Source organism: Mixophyes fleayi, chromosome 6 (assembly GCF_038048845.1).
Source record: "Mixophyes fleayi isolate aMixFle1 chromosome 6, aMixFle1.hap1, whole genome shotgun sequence".
NCBI classification, from domain to species: domain Eukaryota; kingdom Metazoa; phylum Chordata; class Amphibia; order Anura; family Limnodynastidae; genus Mixophyes; species Mixophyes fleayi.
Genome location: NC_134407.1, coordinates 154,102,078 through 154,124,107, shown reverse-complemented (window position 1 = coordinate 154,124,107; position 22,030 = coordinate 154,102,078). Strand labels below are relative to the sequence as shown.

At 39.5% G+C, this 22,030-nt stretch overlaps 1 protein-coding gene across 2 annotated transcripts; it reads right to left on the bottom strand.

The window, feature by feature from the left end:
* Positions 1 to 2,135: 2,135 nt before the first annotated feature.
* OSER1 (oxidative stress responsive serine rich 1) lies at positions 2,136 to 19,388 on the bottom strand. 2 transcript variants are annotated; one of them, XM_075176829.1, is made up of 4 exons: positions 19,251 to 19,388; positions 8,488 to 8,636; positions 5,303 to 5,416; positions 2,136 to 3,707 (listed from the first exon to the last, which is right to left on the bottom strand). In XM_075176829.1, the coding sequence occupies exons 2-4, from the start codon at positions 8,562 to 8,564 to the stop codon at positions 3,023 to 3,025; spliced, it is 876 nt and encodes a 291-aa protein (XP_075032930.1). In that variant the 5' UTR covers positions 8,565 to 8,636; positions 19,251 to 19,388; the 3' UTR covers positions 2,136 to 3,022. The 2 variants fall into 2 exon arrangements, with proteins under 2 accessions (XP_075032930.1, XP_075032929.1); XM_075176828.1 differs by having other exon boundaries at positions 8,488 to 8,611; positions 19,251 to 19,387.
* Between the last annotated feature and the right edge of the window lie 2,642 nt (positions 19,389 to 22,030).

The following is a 22,030-nucleotide window of genomic DNA, read 5'->3' as shown; positions in this document are numbered from 1 at the left end:
CCAATCTACACTGAGGCACACTTGTTCCTCTGGTTTCAGCTGTAACCTTTCATTTAGAATTATCAGGGCCCTCCCTGCCCTTTGTTTGTACGTCTGCATTTATTATGTCTACTGTGTATGTTCCTGTTTTATGTATGTTTCTTCCCTACTGTGCGGCACTACAGAGTACTGTGGCGCCTTACAAATCAACAATGATAATTACAAGGGGTTAAAAAATTAAATATTTTTAAATATACTATGGAAATGTAAATGAAATTTGAACTGTAGTCTGCAATGTATTTTCTTGAAAATAAAAAAAGGTATAATGTATATATTTAAAAGGACAAAGATACAATGTCCAGTAATACCCTAGCATTCTACTGTAGCTCTGGTAAAGATCTCTATATAGTGTCGAGATAGAATCTTATAGAAGAAAAAGAAAAAACATAAAAGTTTAGGCATTTGAGCTGTTGTGAAGTCACTGGTCCTGTCGAGTGCATAAATTCAGCAAATCAAAATTGCAGCATGGCATTCTTCTGGCACCAACAATGGCAGTCCCCAATAGAATCCATTGTATATCTGACAATCAGAGGGTGTCCTACAAAATAGATTCAGAGACCCTCATTGTGATGCCAAACCACTGTGCACCTCAGCTGTAACAGATTATGTGTCACGAGGGAGTCTAGGTTCCTGCTGCCCAGGGGAGGGGGGGGGGGGTTTAGTTACTAATCTAAACCACCTTGCAGAAATGTAGCAGAGTACTTTTCTAGATGTAAAGGAAAGAAACTGAAATGACAACAATCATGTTCAAACACAATTTTTAATATGAAAAGCAGATTTCGATGGACATCCCTTTAAAGGACCAGAGCAACCTAAAATTGAAATATTTAAGAGATGAACCATGGAGGTAAAATACATTGTTCAGTGTTACCCAGACATTCCACTACAGCTCTGTTAAAAAAAACCAAAAAAAAAAAAAAAACCTCCAACGTCTTTAAGACAGTGTACTAATGGGATCTGATAAAAGGTCAAAAAGCTGAGACTATAAGCATTTGTGCAATTATGACATCACTCTACCGGTCCACAAATCTTCAAAACCACAATGTATTTCTGCAAATCAGTTTTGCCAGGTGTCGATCACTGCCTGCTGTTTGAGAAGCATCTCCCTCATAACATGCCAACATGCTGCAGAGGAAGGAAAAAGTTCGGCGGACATATTTAGCCTTTCACATATGAATCTCTAATAGTAGCTTTACTTGCTCTTTTAAAGTGGACCTATCACCTATAAACAGGGAATGCAGCCATTTTGTGAGTTGAACATCCTTTCAATAAATTCACTAGGGATATTACAAACACAAAGAGCCACTTGCCTCAGTCATGTCACTGGTTCCTAATGAATTGAAAGGCCTAAAATCTAGCCACAAAATAGCCGTCTCTACTGGGTTGGTGATAGATTTACTTAAATGCATAGCCAGAATGTGCTCTAATCAGTATGTTGGCTTATAATTTTGTCATAAACAGGAAGTGTCACCATTTCCAGGGCTGTCCATGTAGACAAACTTCTACACACACCAGAATAACAGGTAGCAGTCAAGTCACACACATAATCAAATGCATATACCCTCACCCACCTGTCCCCCAAACGTAAAACATTTTGATCATAATCATCTATAAAGGAACACTTGGACTTATAATAGTATTTTTAGCAATTACCTAAAATGTATATTTAACAATTATGACACGGACATGACCTAAAGTTGGCTCATTGCATGACATGCTGCATTGTGAATAAATACAGTAGATGTAATAGTCACTGTACTTGATGCAGACTCTCTAGCATGTGGCTCTCCAATGACCAATTGCAAAGATCTGTTGGGTATTTAATGATAACTTCATTTAAGATTACATGTGGCCGTCTTCCTTTTAAGCAATTCTAGTGGACAACAAAATAGCAATCATCCAGCACCACATCTTTCAAAACAACTGCATTCACCAAACAGAAAGATCATATAGTAACAGCCAAGGCTAGCAAAACTGGACTAAAGAACATTAAAAAAGTTCAGAGTAGTCACACCTCACAGAAAAAAAAAATCATTATTAACCCACTGTAATGCAGAATGATTATACAGATAAGAAAAACCACCCATTATGAGACATTTAAACTTTGTTATTTTACTGAATGTTTATTTGGCTAACATTGATCTACCGCATTTCAGCTTCAAACTCCAGAACATTTTAACACATATGAAGAGATCACTGCAACTGAGAAAACAGTTTAATCTTATTTTTTAGAAGTCGTTCTTACTTTACAATCCAGAATCTAATTTCTCTATTTTTATACACAAAAAATGTTTATCTAACATGACCAACATTCATGTAACACTGTAAGAACATAAGTATTTTCCCATGAACCCATCTCAAAATAGCGGCTGGACAACACTGCATGGAAATGGTTCCATTTCTTTCCCACTGTGGTTCTATTTAGAGCATTTTGGAGACTGCTGCACATTTCAGACCTGGAAATAGCCCTCATAGCATAGAGGAGGCTAAAGCAGAGGATCATTCAGTACTAAACTCCACTACAATTCACACCAGCGTGATAAATGGGCTACAGCTGCTTGCATGCAACTTCATGACTTATTAGTGACACGCAGGTAGAAGAGTCTTGCTTTGACACAGAATGCAGCCACCAATTCATGGGTATGATTAAAAGTGAAAGCACAGTTTACATTACTGTATTACTAATAACAATCCTGTTGCCATATCTAGAGACTTTTTTTCATAGCATCTTAATGGGAGTGGAAGTTAGCCCTGAAATCTCTTACAAGGCAAAACTTATTTAAGTGACAGGAATGCTGGTAGTTATATTAGGGAGTGGAGCTGTTACCCTTGTGATTTAATGACAACGTGTGTAGAACACAGAGATGGTATTTATTGTACACAAAATGGTGACAAGTGGAAGTTCCAGGACCAGAGAGCTTGATCAGTAACTAACACACTGTTGCATTTCTCTCTGATTAAGGGTGAAATCGAAGTCTTGAAGTCAGGTGTACATCATTTCTGCCATGTGTGACATTTTCTTTGGAATATACAGGTAGTATTCCATGTAGCCAGCAAGGTCTTCTATGGTTACGTCATCAACTGATGCTCTGGCTTGTTCTGAGCAGGAGCGTGGAGATCCAGAAGTGCTGTTGCCCGCTGTTTGAGTTCTGTTTTGTAAAGGCTGAGAATAGTCCTCCTTCACAGTCTTCTCGCATTCTGTTAGCATGTCCCGCAAGCCAGAAAAGGAATACACTTCCATGTTTTGCCAGTTATCACACTGGCAGTCTCTAGCGTTGCAAGTACATTTTGCAGCTGTGTTGAGCTCGGATACAGAGTGAAAATCTGAAGGGAGGCTGGCCTTTAAGCTTGCTCGGGGCTCTTGGGAAATGGAAGAATTTGTCTTCCCCATTTGGGATGTAGTCTCCGATGCAGACTCACCAGAGGGTTTGAGGCCAAATCTCATGTAGCCACTGACATTAAGAGAAGAGCTAGGTGGATCACTAGCAGCTGAATGGTTGATGGCAACACTTCCATCTAGAGCATCACAAAGGCTCTTGTGCTTTAGTTGGGAGTTGCAAGTTGTCTTTGTGCTGCAGTGTGTAAACTTTGGCGGGTGAAGGACTGGAGACTTAGAGCGTCTTCTACGTGGTGTTCTTCCAGCTGCTCTTGTAGTTTTTCTTGAGGATCTACAAATAAAAATAGGGGAAAATAAGCAAGGGTGATGATAAAAATTGTTTAACGATCTATAAACTATAAAAGGTGCCATTGCAGGGAATGTCCTCCCAGCTGCAGAATTCTGATTTACAGCAAAGCTGTTTCTTGACAACTATGTCGATGGAAAAAAAAGCCAGGCCCAAACAGTAAGGGAGTGCAGTAGGCCAGACAAAGGTACCATAGAGATGGATTATAGCTTTACATCAAAATGGGCAACTAGGTCGAAATGCCTCTGGTAATAAACCAGTACAGTCTGATGTCCAGAATCCAATTCTAATGCAATTGTAAAACATGGAAACATTTTAAAGGCAAAGCAAGAATGCAAAATTCAGCACATAATTATTCCAACACAGGAGCCAAGCTTACCTATAGTATTTCAATAAGTGCACAGCATGTGTATGGCATAATAAAAAGGGTGGCCTTGGTCACCTGAAAGTGTTTCCCTCCAATAAGAGGACCTCCAGGAGACTAGTCTTTATTATACTGCATACATTTATAATTACAATAGTCTACAGTTATACAATGTACAATCAATTTACAAGCAACAATTTACTGGAAGGTTAATTGGCTGCTATTAAATTGCCCTTAGTCTCTCTCGGTCTGTGTGTGTGTATGTTAGGGGATTTAGATTGTAAGCTCCAATGGGCAGGGACTGATGTGAATGAGTTCTCTGTGCAGTGCTGCAGAATTAGTGGCGCTACATAAATAGATGATGATGATGATGATGTTTGATCAAACAATGTAGATTTGCGTCCTTATCTCAGTCACAGGCGTCAGCGAATTAAGTAAATTATCAGGTAAAGAGCCCTTAACACACAATCATATCCTCACATAATAATTGCTAACTATTTGTAACCAATATATATGGTGAAGAAAAACTATTTCCAAATGTTGGAAATTACCCAAATGATGCTAAAATCTTAAATAGTGAACTAATAATAATATTATGCAAGTATAAAAACAGAAACATAACTTTTTTTTAAAGGCAACTTCCATTTACAAGATGAATTATGTATTAAACATAAATCCAATAATTAAAGCTGCAGACTGCCTCCTCTCAAGAAAACAGTACTTTGCAGTTTAATTCTATAAGGTAGACCCCATCATCTTTGTATGTATTCAGGGATGTATGGGCTGAAATAGGCTCTTGGCTACCAACAGAGAAATTGTAAAAATATATCTGATCTGAGTAAAGGACTCTTTGCCATATAGGAGATCAGATGTTATGTAGAAAATGTAGACCAACGATTGGAAATATGGTGATAAATTAGAAGTTTAAAGTTTTAATGAGCAAAGGTACATTGCAAATATTAAAAAAAAAAACATATTTACTCTTTTTATATAATAAAGGACAACAGACATATTTTAAAGAGGATTTATTCATTCATATCTGCCCCTGTCCGATGGAGCTTACAATTTAGTAGTAACCTGGCAGTATGTTTTTGGACTGTTGGAGGCAACATACCTGAACATAGAAAAAACATTGATAAGGAATCAGTGGTAACCATTGCTCTATGATGAAATCAAAGTAAAACAGTCCATCACTCAGCATTACTCAAATTCTTACCCATGCCAGCTTTCCTTAAGGGGGCCCAAAACTTTAGACTTTGTGTCTTCTAAAGAAGGTCTCCCACATGTTCTTGTATTGCAGCCGTCAACTGTGCATAAGGATGATGTGCATCTACAACACAAGCCACATGTTAAGCCACTGCATTCCTGGGCAGCCAATCATATTTATGCCTGAATAAGAGTTTACTAAAAACTATCCTTTAATGGTCTGGCTTCCTCTTGAGCTTTTTATCCATGTACAACAATCATTTATTGTTGTACATGGATGATATGTAATGATACAACAAAAAGATGCTACATAAAGCCTGTTCCCTCCATAAGCAAGTCAAACGGACCGTTAGGCACTTCAAATTAGTCAAGCCTGCAAATTATGAATAGCTCGAGCCTGGAAAAAATCTCTTCCCTCTGCCAAACCAGAATTAATAAACAGGTTATGGCACATCTCATCCATGGAGTATATTACAGCACTGCTTAACTACTTTGCGAGATATGGACCCCATGGTATAGTTTACATGGCTCCCCAGTCCTGGGTAACAAGTAAATGAGAAATCGTGGCTCCTGCCCTCTCCCCATCCAACACATCTTCCTTTCCCCCTTGTCAAAAAAAACTTGTCCCCAACCTTTGTTATTCTTATCTCCATTACAATATCTTCTAAAAAATACAAAACACTTTGTTACGTTTCAATCATTTTACAAGTTATATTGTGGAACTTATATTTCTGTAATTATGTTTTTCCTTTTTCTGCTTACTGAAAATATTCTGCAATTTTTTTTTCTTTGTACAAAGTGTAAAAAAAAAAAAAAAGGGGGATCACATTAAATGCCAGTCTCTAAAATAATAATGAAAGCATAAGTCAAAGGATGGTAATAGGATGGTCCTAACTTTAATCAATGAGAGTACATACACTGTCACATACAAGTATTGCACAGAATGATAGAAAGTCACAAGGCAAATTATGATATACTGCTCCGTGGAGTTCTCACCAGACTTTTTTAATCAAACAGACTGCTTGCACCACAGGTTAAAGTTTACAGACAATTGATATGAAATTGCACAACTGTTTCACCTTGCACTTCATATTGTTGCACAAATATTATGATCCTGGATTATGCCCTTTCGCTCAATGCAGCTGTACGTTTTCCTCTTGGAGTTCAAGGTTGACCTTAGACACCATTACTTACTCATTAGCAAGGTGAGCTGCCGTCACTGAAACTCATGGCAAAAGTGCCACAAAAATCACTCCTCTTTCAATCATTGAAGTCTCCTTTCGCAACCATGCTAGCCATAATTTTAGGCAACCAGGTCAGTCCAATGTTTTAATATACGACATTGTCCATGCTGGGATGCTATATGCTTAATTAACACATAAGCCACATCTTCTTAGTGTATGCTTCGTGGTCCTCATTTACCCAGGCATTTCCATTCTTGTCCAAAACCGGTGTGTGGTTTTGGAAGAGAATGGAAAAGTCTGGGTAAATGAGAACCAGTAAGAATGCTGCAATGGTGAGGAGCCCCAGAAGACATGTTCCACCCAATAAACTAAAATGATACACCTTTAAGAATAAATAAAAATATTTGTTCACCTTTTGGTACTAGAACAATAAAAATAACTTTTTTAATTTCTAAATACAACCACAGATCTTGAATTCTGCAGTGTGCTTCATCTTAGGGAAAGGTAATCTCTACAGACAAGCCCACCCAGGGCGCTGCGTCATTGCACTCACACTGTACATTTGAAACCGGCAATAGCCTCTCATGTAAGCAGGCATGCCTGCAGAGAGACAGAACAGGCTGTACAATTTCTTTGGTTTCAGGTGCATGTCAGATCACTTGATAAAAAAGTGTACAGAGGATGAGGGTTGTATTTGGATGTATGTGTACCTGTAACTTATACAGATACATCATACATTAGGTAATATACAAGGCGTTAGAAAGGAAGACCAAAAGGACTCTCGGCAAACGATAGTGACCCAGGTCTGGTCCCGCTTTAGAGTTCCAGAAGCACATTGTTTTCTGGTTATACATAATGAACAACCAAAGTACCCCACTGCTCACTCTACCAGGGCCAGAGGATGAAATCTCTCCAGGGCAGATTTCTCCACTAGCTCCTCTGTGCTCTTGGGGAGACACAACATAGGAGGAAACCGTCCAAGAGATAGCAACAGTCTGTCTGTGCAGCCAACATTTGTATATAGCGTACAGATATTTCTTGCAGCAACTTGGTTGGAGGGAGCATTGGGACTCTGTTCTTTTTAGGACATACATAGTGTCCAATGCCTTTATGCAAAAAGGTCCGCTTTAAATCCGTCTCCTCTTACTTATTTGCATACTGAGGGATATTTATTCAGCTTATTACATGCCAGAGAATTGGAAAATTTTAGGCGAGAGCTAGAATTTAGTCTATTGGTCTTAGATGTAATTAAGCACTCCTTGTCTTATTAGATTTGTGTTCTGACATAAGGGTGTTTTGCCATGAAAAACCCTGCAGATATGCACATTTCTCAACGGTTTGCTTTCTTTTAATGTACACAAGTGGTGCCAGTGTCTTTACAACTACTCAGTGCCTTGGTAAACTGTAGGGGTTTTAGTGTTTCTCCATGGCCCGTTTTCCTTTACAGCATTCCATACACTAATTTCTGCTTTATTAAGACACAGTGACGATTTTAAACTTTTAATTCCGAACTTGATTACATTTGCTGAGGAGTATCAGTAACCATAAGATCCTTACTGGTGGTGACAGCAATTATTCTGTAATAACAAAATAAGAAAAGAGCGCAACTGGAAGTCTGTGTCTGAAGCTGCTTACAGATGTGTCATCTTGGCTATTGTTCACCTTCAGAGGATTTTAAGTTACTGGCTTGTACAGTTGTTCTGCAAACTTAAATATATAGTTGTCTATCTCTGCCTTCCTTCTGTGCTTTTCAGCCTTATTTATATATATTTGCTGCCCTTGGGATACAATTCAATGCACGGAGTAAAACTGTATTCAAAGAGCAGCTTTATGCCATATCCCAAGGCAACAAAAATAAAATAGCTATGCCTGATATTAAAAAAAATATTAGTAAAAGCTGCATCCATGCATGGACAATGAAATGCATTCAACTTATGTTGTGAAAGTTGAAACACCCGATGATCATATAAAGTAAGACACCAGATCGGAAGAGAACACTGGGACAGCTTACCCTTCTGCATCAACGCGCAGCTTTTTAAACGCACTCTGAAGGTTTTCTTCATCCCCGTCTTTGGCTTCCGATTCCATCACTGACTTGTGCAGGAAGATGTGAAAGCGAAAACTGCAGTTGAAATCTAGAAACAGAACACATCAGGAAGACTGTTGGAAAACAAAGGCCTCTGCATTTTTATGTAGAAGCTGTTAAGTACTAAACTTGATATATATTATCCCAACATTATGTATGGGGACAGGATACAATCTAAAAGACATAATGAAATGATGAGGTCTGTGTTCTGACCTAGGATGTGATGTATTATAAGGATGGAGATAGTCTTTTGAAGTAATTATTCTAGATCAAGCCAGTAGCAGACACACTGCCCAATTTATGACCTACTTACTTTCACACATAACTTTTTCTGTAAAATATCTTAAAGGGGCTCTCCACCAGTACTTTAGAGTCTCAACTGCGCCATTAGCAAATCTGAATAAACAAATGTGTCATAATTTAGTAGTTGCTATTAACAATGTAGATTCAAGTGGTCTGTCTGTCCCAAACATAGGAGGCCAGACCATCAAAATCTACATCACTGGCGTCTTGTAGATTTCTGCATGACCTTTAAATAGTTTTATTTTCTTCCATAAACATCTTTAATCCTTTTGTATATTTTAGACTCTATTATAGAACAGGCCTTCTCCAAAATCACTGGAGTAGGGGGGTGGGGGGCACTTGTTACTTAAAAATATAAATCTAAAAAAAATAATAATACGCTTTTGCTGATGAGTAGCTCAATACAGGTATTCTTACTAACTAGCATAGATCACACGATAACTAACGGATGTGCCACATATGCGACAGCCATTCCTATGTGCTAAAAGAAATTAAAGAAAATAATTGCTTTTAAAAGGGCAGAGCCAATTCTATCATGATAATTGGTTAAGTCCTGAATATCTAATAAAGGAGAGGTGGTGTGTAATTATATATATTTATTTAAAAGTTAAATCTAGATAAAAACATATAAATCTACAAATTTCTCAAAGTGGACTTTGACCAAAATTGTAATTTTAATTTTGAAAACCTATTTTTAAAATACAGCCTTTTTAAATATGTTTAATATTGTAGAATATTTATCTTTCACAACACCTGCTCCTTCTCTCCTCTAAACTGCACAAGTTCCTTTTTCTATATCCTACCAAGTAGTCTACGGTCTTTTCCTACTGCCTGCTTACGTTTGAACAATCTAGTTCAAGTGAGCAACTAACAAAGCCGCACTTGTCCTGAAAAAAAAATCTATTTACATTTAATACCATTCAGGATAGATAGATATTTAGTAATTCTGGCGTGCATTGTGGAGGTGAACTTGCCTCGTTCTTTGGAGCGGTGTTCTGTCTCAAGAAGAAAAAGTTACGCCCCACATCTATGCAAAGCCCGCTAATGATCAAATTTACAAAAATGCCTGTCGGTGCACCATGTGTGTAATCATCTTCAGACTGCACTAACACAGCGGCGCCAGAAGTGATCTGGTTGCTTGGCCTAAACAGTCTATGCTCGGATGACTGGTTTTTGGGCCAATCTGCTGGATCAAGTCAAATGCTGACATGACATGACAATGCATAAAATTGACACACACACACTCAATCACAATGCTGAACTATCATCAAACACAATAGGAAAGCTCAGCCACAGTGACTCACTGTCAGGGGAGGGCTGGCAAATTTTAGCCCAGGGGGCAAGACTCGACTCAGCAGCCTATTTTAAAGGGGAAAAAAATGCAGGTGGCACAGTGACCCAGCCCAAGGAAGCTTACTATGGGACCAGCCCGGGGGGCATATGCCCCCTTGCCTCCCAGCCCAGCCTGCCCCTGCTCACTGTTATGACACATACAATTTATCAGGTAATACAAATTGCCATTAAGTAACTATATGAAATACTAATTCCCTTCCCATTATCAAATGTTTCTGCTGTGTGAAAATAGCATACCCCCATTGCTGGACAATATTTCACACTAAACTTTCTAGTCAGTCTAAGTAACAGGTGGAATCTTTTTTTTCCCCACACCCAAAACTGCAAGACACCCTAGACACATACAGAAAATTACAGCAGATAAAAGTCACATAGCCCATCTTGCTTGCCCATGTTTTTCCTAAAAATTCAGAGACCCTATTTGATCCTAACCTTTTCACCAGATTTAGCATATAGCCTAATGTCAATCCCAAGGATGCTTAAATTCCCCCACTGTATTAGCTTCTACCACCTCTGTTGGAAGGTGGTTTCACTACTATTTTAGTAATTTTTTCAGTAAATTGTTAGAGTGAACTTAGGGGGAGGGGGGAGTTATTTGTGGAAAAGATTAGTGTTCCAACTCTTCAGTCAGGAGTATCCTCATTTATGCTGAAGTGGGCAAAGAATACAAATATCTATGGACATTTTAAAGCAGGAGTGGGCAAAAAGCCCACCAGCCAGCAGCCCCTGATCATTAGAACAAGGGTAGTCGACTTCTTCTGCACAATGCAGGGAGGTCACTCGGCATATGCAGAGGACGGAGAGCACTGTGCTCTTCCTCCTTCCTCTGTGCGGCTCCTTTGAAGGCTGGAGCGCAGCACATGTGCCCCTCCAACTATTTCGTGTTGCCCCTTACGGGTTTATAGGCTGACAAGCTGAACTTTAGTTACCACAGCCACTGATAGGAGTTGAGACCATATTATTGATAACACCACCAATTAAAAATATAATTTACCTAAAAGTGGAAAAAACAGGCAAACATTACCATCCTGTTTTATTATCAATATATAGAAGGCACACTCCAAAAAAAATTAATTGAAAGACACAAGAAATTCAAAATCTATCTTTGCCTAAATGTGACAAATACATGGGGGATATAATAGAACTAAACTTAAATTGTTGTATTTGTATTTTCACCCTTTGGGACACAGCAATGCCCTTCAAATACATCATAACTCACCACAATAATGCTATAAAGTTATACCAAAAACTATTGTATTGTAAGAGAACCATCACACATGAATAATATTGACAGGGGAATTATGAAGTAGAAACAAGATGATTGGCAGTCTACTGGATGATGAACTCTAGTAGACATGGCAGTATCTTCAGACAAATGGCAAAACATCCTTGTGGCTGGATCTTGTAGAAATTATTTATTACAGAAATGTATTTCAATTAGTGGCAGAGGCGCCAATTTATATCATTGCAAATGTACTGATTTTTGATACTGTGTTATATTTCTATATCAGAAATGTACTAATTTATGATACAATAGGCAAATGTTGGAGGAAATTTGATTTGTAACTTCTGAGACAGTATGTCATGATTTGGTTTTGTAACGTTTCTAGAGGAAATCCTCATTAAGGCTAGTTAGACCTTTTTTCCATGTGACTTGGCCAACACTGGTTAAGCCTGAAAACACAGCAGGGGTCATTACCTTTCTTTCCCATGAGGCCTTTTGTCCTGTGTGTTAGAACCTGTCTGAACAATGTAAACAGCACGTGATGTGTGAAATCATAGATTAGTGTAAATTTTGTTAAGTATAAATTGCATTTCAAATCCAAATTTAAAAGAACATCTCACATCCTGATGTTACTCTTTGAATGAAATATTTAAGACTTCTTGTGGCATGGCTGGAAAAGAGGGATGGTTTACCCCCTGCAAGGCTGTGTCCAAAACTGTATAAAAACGAGCACTGTTTGACCATATATCATACCATCTGTAAATTCTGGAAATATCACTAGTACCACAAACTGGTGTGTGTAACTGTCCTTATCAGGTCTATTTGAGCTAATAAAAAAATCACTGATTCAAGATCCTGTTTTGACACCTATTTACCTGCGGCGATTCCTGTGACCTACAGATTAATCAGTTATCCAGCTGTTCTGAGGTTGGGACCCAGCATTCCAGTACCATTGCTCTGCCCGCTAACTTGCAGCTCTGGTGTGATAGGCCAGGGGGAACCATCCACAGCTACCCTGATCTAAAGGAAGTAGTCAGGGGTACCAGCCCAGATGCCCAGTAAGGTGGCACACCAGCAGTGAAAGTTATCCAGAAGGAAGCGGTTTTAGGCGCTGGTGTAGGAGCCTAGTGGGAGCAGCTGGCTCCTCCTACTGCTACAGGAGTGGCACATTTGGGAGGAAGAAAGGGGCAGTGGAAAGACAAGTCCAGCCGGTCCCCTATACAACAGACAAGGTGGCATAGGAGGGTCCATCCTGTCACAATCCTATAATAACCATATATAACATTAAATATTTCCATCAGACTAATGGAAAAAAGGAGATAAAAAGCTTTAAAAGGACAGTATCATCAAACCTTCGTTTGTAGTATGTTTAACTATACAAGTAAATCTTAGCAAAAACTTCTGCTGTGTTTTTACTGTACATTGAACACAGAGGAAAAACTGAAAAGTTAGAAGGATCATCTCTCTCACATCTTAAAAGAGTGTTAAACATAGACATCCAGATTGTACTGTGCAATTACAGTGTTGTTGATCCATTTAATGAGGTCTGGCAGCATTACAGTATTTGCTAGCAGTGTTCAGACCACAAGTCGGGAGATCTCATTAACACTTCAGTGAAAGCTGGTTAAGTGTGCACATCTGCTGCCTTTGTTGCGGATCGCGTTGCTAGTTCAGCTGAGAGTTTCATACAGATTTTTGGCCACACATACAACTGTGAACAGCCTGGATTTGCAGGGAGAAAGGGATTTGAAAGCCAAATACACTTTATCCTTTGTAAAGCTAGGCTACTTGCTGGACCCGATTTACCAATCACTAAAGACACAACATCAAAAATAAAGTGCATTATAAAAATATTTTTCCAGTTCTTGATGTGTTAAGGGTTTCCATATAATATGCTAAACATTTCACAAATTAGGCTGAGAACACATAGTTGAGGTCACCCGCAGTAGAAAACATTATTTGTCATGACAGCAACGAGCTCTAGGAAAAAAAAACCCCCTCAGAATTCCATCAATGTCCTTGCAATCTGCAGGATAAAACATTTTGTTAGTACTGGTAGATATTACAGCAGCTCAGCATTCTATAATATTTACCCATCTCCTTCACACAGTGGCTCTGCGAGCTCTCACAATATTCAGTCAAATCGAAAGTGTCAAGTCTGGGTCCACACACTGCGCATAAACACCTGTGACCAGGCTAGCTTGCTTTTCACCTATAGCAGCCCTTTTGACTTAAAGCTTGCTATGCTTACTGGCACTAGGTAGCCCACAAATCTTATACCCGACTCAAAACTAGAATACCACGGGAATAAAACAAGAACCAAATACAGAGACACCAAAAGAAATGTCAATGCCAGGTCAGGTTTAGCAACTTCCAGGCAAATTCAGTATCAAATAAGTACTCAAAACCAAGGTCACAGTTAAGTCAAGTTCCGAAAGAAGTGGACAGTACCAAAACATTGTCCAGAACAATCGTCAAAATTCAAATGCCAAGACCAAGAGTCAGGCAGTTAAAATTTACTGTTCTGTCTTTCTGCCATTTCACCTTGGAAGTCCTCTCGCCAACACTTTCAAAAACAGAGGTAATAATATTGCCACTAGGCAGCAGAAGTTAACTACCTGACATTTCTATTTCTGTTGACAGGAAAAGAAACCCCACTAACCAAGCTAACTGTCTAGGTGTGATCCTTGACTCGGCACTATCCTTTGTTCCATACATCCTATCTGTATCTAAATTATGTTGCATACAGCTAAAAAAAAAAACTTCCAAAATATGCACATCTCACACAGGACACTGCAAAAACTTTTAAATCATGCACTTATTAACTCGAGCATTGACTATTGCAATACCCACCTTACTGGTCTTCCCTGAACCAAACTCACACTCCTAAAGTATATTTTGCACGCATAGGCTAAATTGATTTTCTTTGAACGGAGTAGCAGTAGAAGAACATTTTTTCAATCAGTCCCTACAATGGATTCGGTAAAAAACATGTAACCAATTTAAAATACTTCTATGACCATACAAGGACATAAACAAAATTACACCAACATACATCTCTTCACTTGTCTCAAAATCTCTCAACTTGACACCTCCATTCTGTAAAAGACCTGCAACTACATGATTACCTGCTCCCATTCCGAGCTACAGGACTTTTCTCTGGCTGCGCCCTCTTTGTGGAATCCTATCCCTCGCACAACAAGACCTTCCTCTAAATCTAAAAACCTTCAAGTGTTATCTGAAAACCCACTTCTTTATCAAATTCCTCAACCAACCTCTCCTGGCTACCCTATTGCCATCCCTCTACACAGTCCACACAAGACTTACACATATTCTTTTACACTCAAACCACCCTGTGACCAGGACTGCTGTGTGACTGGATCGTATAGCCCACTAAGCACTTTTTACCTTTGCAATCTGGCTGGACCAATATGTAGCACTTAAACTTATGTATCAAACTCCTGTTGTCCTACAGAATGTAAGCTTGTGAGCAGGGTCCTCTTACTGTCTGTAACAACCAGTCTTGTTTCATTACTATTTATTCCCAATTGTAAAGTAATATAGCAAATGCTGGTACTATATAAATGTCAATAATAATAACAACAACAACACTAATAAACAGTATTTCTCGGCTGATCAAGCTTAGAACTATGAGTTCAGATCAAATACACAGGTCTGTATGAACATATAACAAGGCTTTGATAACAACCTTTTGATCCTCTGAACCAGTACATCTTTGCTTTAGTTAGAAGTAAAACATGCAACTTTTTTTCCCCCATAAACTCCTTGGAAGACTTCTGATCTTCAGAGAAATATTTAGGGAAATAAATTTTTGGTTCAAATTGCAACAGGGAAGGCGAATTCACAGGAAACCGATCAAGTAGTGTCCTCTTCATATCCAAGTGAATGCTCAACATTCAGAGCTGAACGGCCAAATCTGCGCTGAATTAGGGCCTTTTGTTATTAAAAGTTAGGGCCTGTGATAGAACACATTTAGGAACTAGTGACTTCACTGAGGCATTAACCCATGCAGTGTTGGTCCACCTCTACCCCCATGAAAAAATTTGTTTTGTTTTCCAAATTCAGCTGTTTGACACTTTGGGGACCAGTGATATGAATAAAGATAATATGATGTTCTCCCAAGGATACATCAGAAATAAACCCTCAGCAAAGGCATGACATTAGCAAATCATAAAGAAATAAAGGACCAAGTACAATGCAATATCGTTAACGATTCTACCAACGACTGAAAGTCCTGATCAGCATGACGATTCATGTATGCACACTATACACGTTTTACAAAATTTGCCTTTAGATCTGTGCTCTTCATCTATCATAAAAATCGGCTGAAAAGAATGTAACTATGGAGATCTGCCTACACTGCTGGTCGCGAGTGTACACACACTTCAGAATTTGCCTGACATCGTTCCATCGTTTATAGAGATTTTTAGTCCGCTTATAAAATCAAACAATATGATGTGGTTTGGTGCAATAAAATATGATTTCGGGAGCGTATACACTAATGCATTATCGGACCTAACGGTCGTTTATTGTGTGGCAATCTGGTGAAAAACCTGTAGTGTGTACCTCTCTTTACATTCTAAACACAATTCCCTATATTCAATCCTGACATTACACACCCTGTCAGTAAGCACTGTCAACTCTATCATTTGGAGTTTATAACTGAACAGTCAAAAGATGGATACCCAAGTAGACAGGGCTATTTTTTTTTTTGTTTTTTAATGAACTGTTCAAAACAAATTGGACAAAGTGTTGCTACCCTAGACTTTACATAGCCACTAACTTTACAGAGCTGCTTATCAATTAAATGTAGAGCCATATACTGTTCAGTATCAGCTAATCTACGACAGTAGTCTAAAGAGCTAATGCAATAAGAAAAAAGTGAAAGCAAAAGTTCTCTCAAAATGAGACACCTGCTGTGTATAAATGTAAAACACCTACAACAACTTTACAAGGAACAACAGAATGTCAAAGTTTACTATCAGTCATGCAAATTAAATGCTCGTCAGCAGTACTGAGCTGCCCTATGAACTGCATTTTTTTCAGACATCAAGATGTCTGATATGAGGCATTGCTTGACAGGTGATCAATGATTCAGAATTAACTGAAGCAATATTACCATGCTTGTATTATCAGGTAAATCTATGGAGCCCTAGTCAGAAACACACACGCAGATCCCACCATGTGTACTGGGCAGCTGGATTAGTGGCCAAGCTGGCCGAACTGACCGAGATCTGGGGGTAAATTTATCAAGCTGCGGGTTTGAAAAATTATAAAAATATATTTTCATATCATGTGGCATATTCAATTGACCACGTTACTGTCAAAGGTAACGCAGCTGGTGCACAACGGTAATTTTAACCCGTATTTCTGCTCACAGCTGCCTGAACTGCGAACAGAATTCAGCATTAAACATTACCGTACTAACGTAAATAATGCGCACTATTACTGTAGCAACGGTAATGGTGTGTGGGCCACGTTACTTTTGACAGCAATGCGGCCAATTGAATATGCCCCATTGTCAGTAAAAATAATTGACTTTCAGTAAATGTTCATGAAATTGCCAATAACCAGCAGCAATGGGTGAACAGACAGTAACATCACTGGTTCCTGGTAAATGGACAGGATGCATTCTAAGGAATATCTGTCAAGTGTCTGCCACCACAATGCATAGGAGACAGGTACATTTTCATCTCAGCAGACAAATCAATAAAATATGTTGGAAGCGCTAAGCTCTTTTCATTATTTGCATGTGATGTTATTATAGAATATATTTATACTACAAAACTAGAATAAACAAAAAACAAATATATAATGTACAAGTTGTAAGGGTTCTGAAGTTGATCAACATTTACAAATTAAAGCAAGCATACAAATTACACTATTTTGACAAAAACAAGGATGCACAACTCACATTGACTTCAAACATATCTTCCTAACTATCCAATGTGGCATGTATATAACCGCTATTACTATTATACCAAACTATCAGAAGATATTACAAGCTTACTAGGATAAATGTAATAGCATACAAAAAAAGACCAACTAAAACACCATTTTGTATTTAATTGCACTATCACTACTGATTTTTTGTGTTTTTGTATTTTAACAAACATGATCCTTCCTCCTAACACAAAGTATTTTTTCCAGGACTCCTCTCAGTCCCAGTCTAAAACCAGGGGGTAATGAGTGGAAGGAGTGGGGCTTATGATACGTCTTCTCACTCACATTGCCCTTTGAACCGCCATTTTGCGAATGGCATTGCTTTCTGTATTACAGAACAGGAAAAGTAGCTGTATGGAGATGCTCAAATTCTTGGTCTTACACCTTACAGAAATTGGAAAACAGTATGCTAGGATATCTTGTCAACTTGATGGAGTTACTCAATCCATACAGGTCTGTAGTTATCAACTATTGAAGAGCTGTGTTTATTTTTATAACCAGCCAACAGCTTCCAAAAGAGTTCAAAAAAAATCCATACAATCAGGTAGTCTCAATTTAAACTCATTGCAAGTTTCCCAAAACTGCTAGCTGCTTTAAAACCATTTTAAACTCATTCTAATCTCTAATCCAACTAAGGTTATAGGGGCTGATGCAAAGTGTATATTACACCAGTTTGTGAAGCAGATATAGCATAAAATCACTTTACGAATGTCCAGCAAAGTGGCTGCACATATGAAGAATTGCACGATTATGGCACTTACTCTTACTTAAGATGCAGGACAGGGGAAGTAAAGGGGCTTTCATAACAACATAGTTGGAGTACAGTGAGGGCGCATTGATGTGAAACATTATTTGCAGGTTGTCAAGGGCCAAATGATGATGATGATGATCGTGGTTTGAAGCAGTAGCAAACCACTTGCGATTTGCAATTTGTGAAAGCTCTACAAACAACCGATTCCATTGCTGCACATGCATTTTCTTTTGTGTGAGTGTTTAAGTAAAAAAAAAAATCATGTACACGAGTCAAGTAGTTTCTCAAGTATTAAAAGATTTTTTTAAGTTTTATTGATCCCTAATAGCAAATACATATCACACTGCCACGATCACACCACCAGCCCACTTCACACTGTCACCATTACACCCTCCACACTATTCTAGGTCATCAAAAGTTCTTATCCATACACAGTACCACATCTAACCAAACTCATACCTATCCACATGCCCCCAGACCACAAACTATTGCCCCACTATACATATAGCTATTATTTCCTCACTACCCCACAGCACCCCTCCTCACTACCCCATAGCCCCCTCCTCACTACCCCACAGCACCCCTCCTCACTACCCCACAGCCCCCCCCTCACTACCCCACAGCACCCCTCCTCACTACCCGACAGCACCCCTCCTCACTACCCCATAGCCCCCTCCTCACTACCCCACAGCATCCCTCCTCACTACCCCACAGCACCCCTCCTCACTACCCCATAGCCCCCTCCTCACTACCTCACAGCACCCCTCCTCACTACCCCATAGCCCCATCCTCACTACCTCATAGCCCCATCCTCACTACCTCATAGCCCCCTCCTCACTACCCCATAGCCCCCTCCTCACTACCTCATAGCCCCCTCCTCATCTCCAGTTATTATCCCATTTACAAAATCCCACAACACTATCCACTACTCCCAGCTTCGGTACCTCCATTGAAATTTTCGAACAGGGGTTTTATTTTCACTTCTAGCCTAGAAGTCTAATCAGTCACACCCATAGCGCTGAGAGGTAACACAGCCACAGGCCGCCCATGGAATGCAGAGGTTCCCGTACTGCAAACAGAATACCCTCTTACCATGAAGGCCGTGTCCAGGTGAAGACGGCACCACACACCGGCCACGGAGAACACTCGTTGTTTGCGTACAACACTCAGCAGTGACTCTGCAACCCAGCTCCGGATAACGTCATCCACCTAGAGCCATAGAGACTTGCGAAAACATCGGCTAGAGCGTCGAACCTCAGTAGCGTGACTGCAACGTCACATGATCAGCTTGCGTTTCACATCCAGCTCCAAGGTGGAACGCAAAGGTTCGGTTCCGCCATATTGATGTTTATTTTTTTGTGTAACCTTTAACACAGCATGACTAACTAACATGAATTAATCTGTGGGCACTTCAACTATTATGGAACTGCATGATGAAAGCATGATTCCACAACAGCTGGAATACAGCTTGCCTGCCTTTTACTTGATTTACTGTTCAGGCTACCAAATTTTGAAAATGGGGTGGGTATGTTTACTAAACCTTCGAAAAATGAAAGTGGATGTTTTGGCTATAGCAAGCAACCAATCAGATTTTAGGGGGCATATTCAATTGTTGGCGAAAACGTCCAAAAACTCACGGCGCGCACACTATTGGTAATAGTGCGCGTAAATACTGTTATTACGGTAGTTTTCTTTCTTTTCCGCGGGGACTTCAATGAGTTGAATATGCCCCTAGCTGTCATTTTCTGAAATGTACTAGATCAGTGTTTCCCAAACACAGTCTGCATGGACCCCTAACAGTGCATGTTTTCCAGGTTACAAGTGAAATAATTAGATCTTTCAAAATGTGTCAGTCAGTAATGAATATATATGTGCTCCAGAAAGAGATATGAAAAACATGCACTGTTAAGAGTCCTTGAGGACTGGGTTTGGGAAACACTGCTCTAAACAAATGATAGCTAGAATCTGGTTGCTACGGGCAACACCTTCACTTTTCCATACTTTCTAATGGTCCTGACTTTGGAGGGACATTCTGATTCATAGACTGCAAAAGAGGCAAGGCTTACCAGAAAAATGGATGGAGTTTTAACCAAATTTGCCTACTTTTGGGATTCTAAATATTGGGAGATATGACTTTTCCTGTTAACACCTGTACTTTTCCTATGGCGTGCAACACACATTTTTTGTATCTGACAACATCTTACTGATGCATGCATGCCTCAACTGACATGAATTGTTTTTGCATTTTGTTTGTTTCAATAAATGTAACCAAGATACACTAAACAACCAGAAGTTTGTGAACATCTACACCCACCCCAACTGTCCTGATTTTTTACCGGACAGTCCAAAATTGCAGACCTCAAAAGGGATGAGACTTTTGCATAGAGGGGCAGACTTTCACCTAAAAGTGGGTATTTTAGGGCTATATTGAAAAATGTTGGAGGTTATTGCCCACATTTACCAGGCCTGGTCAGACTGTTGGTCAGTTGTCTAACACACACTGATGGCTGTAGTGTTCACATAGTAACTGTTCTAATAAGAGAAACAGTGGTTTATTGTATTACAATTAAGGGTGTGCACCGGCCACTTTTAGTGTTTTGGGTTTTGGGTTCTGATTAGCTTGAGGTTTTGGGTTCTGATTTGTTTTGCCAAAACATCCGACGAAAGGTTTTGGTTCTGATTTATTTTTAAAAAAGCATAAAAAGTGCTAAAAACCAGTGTTGTGTTTTTTTTTTCACTCCTACGCTATTTGTAACCTCAATAACATTCAATAACAATCATTTCCACTAATTTCCAGTCTATTCTGAACACCTCACAATATTGTTTTTAGGCCAAAAGGTTGCACGAGGTAGCTTGAGCACATAATGCCAAAAAAAGAGGTACAAGATGGAATTGTTCTGGGCCCTCCCTCCCACCCCTCGCGAGATTCGACGCGAGACTTGGACGACAGAGCCTCGTTTTCAATTTTTTGCCCGCCGGAAATATCCGAACAGTGCTCGGATCCCGTTCGGATCCGCACTGTTTCGGTGGGCTCGGATTAGTGGAATCCGAGCCCGCTCATCTCTAATTACAATAGGACTCCCAAGAGCCAGGCGGCAAGTAAAAACAACCAGATTGAGCGCCCGAGAAATAGGTGGTGTGGAGAACACTGTATTTGTGCTTGTTGAACACCTCATTCCAAAACCATGGGAATTAATATGGAGTTGGTCCTCCCCTTTGCTGCTATAACAGCTTCCACTCTTCTGGGAAGGCTTTCCACTAGACTTTGGAACATGGCTGCTGGGATTTGCATCCATTCAGCCACAGGAATATTAGTGAGTTTGTGCACTGATGTTGGGAGATTAGGCCTAGCTAGATGGCAGTCAACTTTCCAATTCATCCCATAAGTGTTCTATGAGGATGAGTTAAGAGCTCTGTGCAGGCAAGAGAAGTTCTCTCCTCACCAAACTCTGGAAACTGTTTTTTGATGGACCTTGCTTAGTGCATGGGGACATTGTCATTCTGAAACAGGAAAGAGATTTCCCAAAGTGTTGCAGCAAATTTGAGCGCACACAATTCTCTAGAATGTCATTGTATGTTGTAGCATTAAAATTTCCCTTCAATGGAACTAAAGGGCCCAGGCCAAATAATGAAAAAGAGCCCCAGGCCGCTATTCCTCCTTCACCAAACTTTACAGTTGACAGTAAGCAATGAGGTAGGAAGTGTTCTCCTGGCATCTGCAAAACCCAGATTCGCCCATCAGACTGCCAAATGTAGAAGATTCATTTGTCACTCCAGAGAACATATTTCAACTTCTTCAATGTTGGTGTGCTTTACACCATTTCAGTAAATGTTTGGAATTGCGAAATGGTGATCTGAGGCTTGAGTGCGGC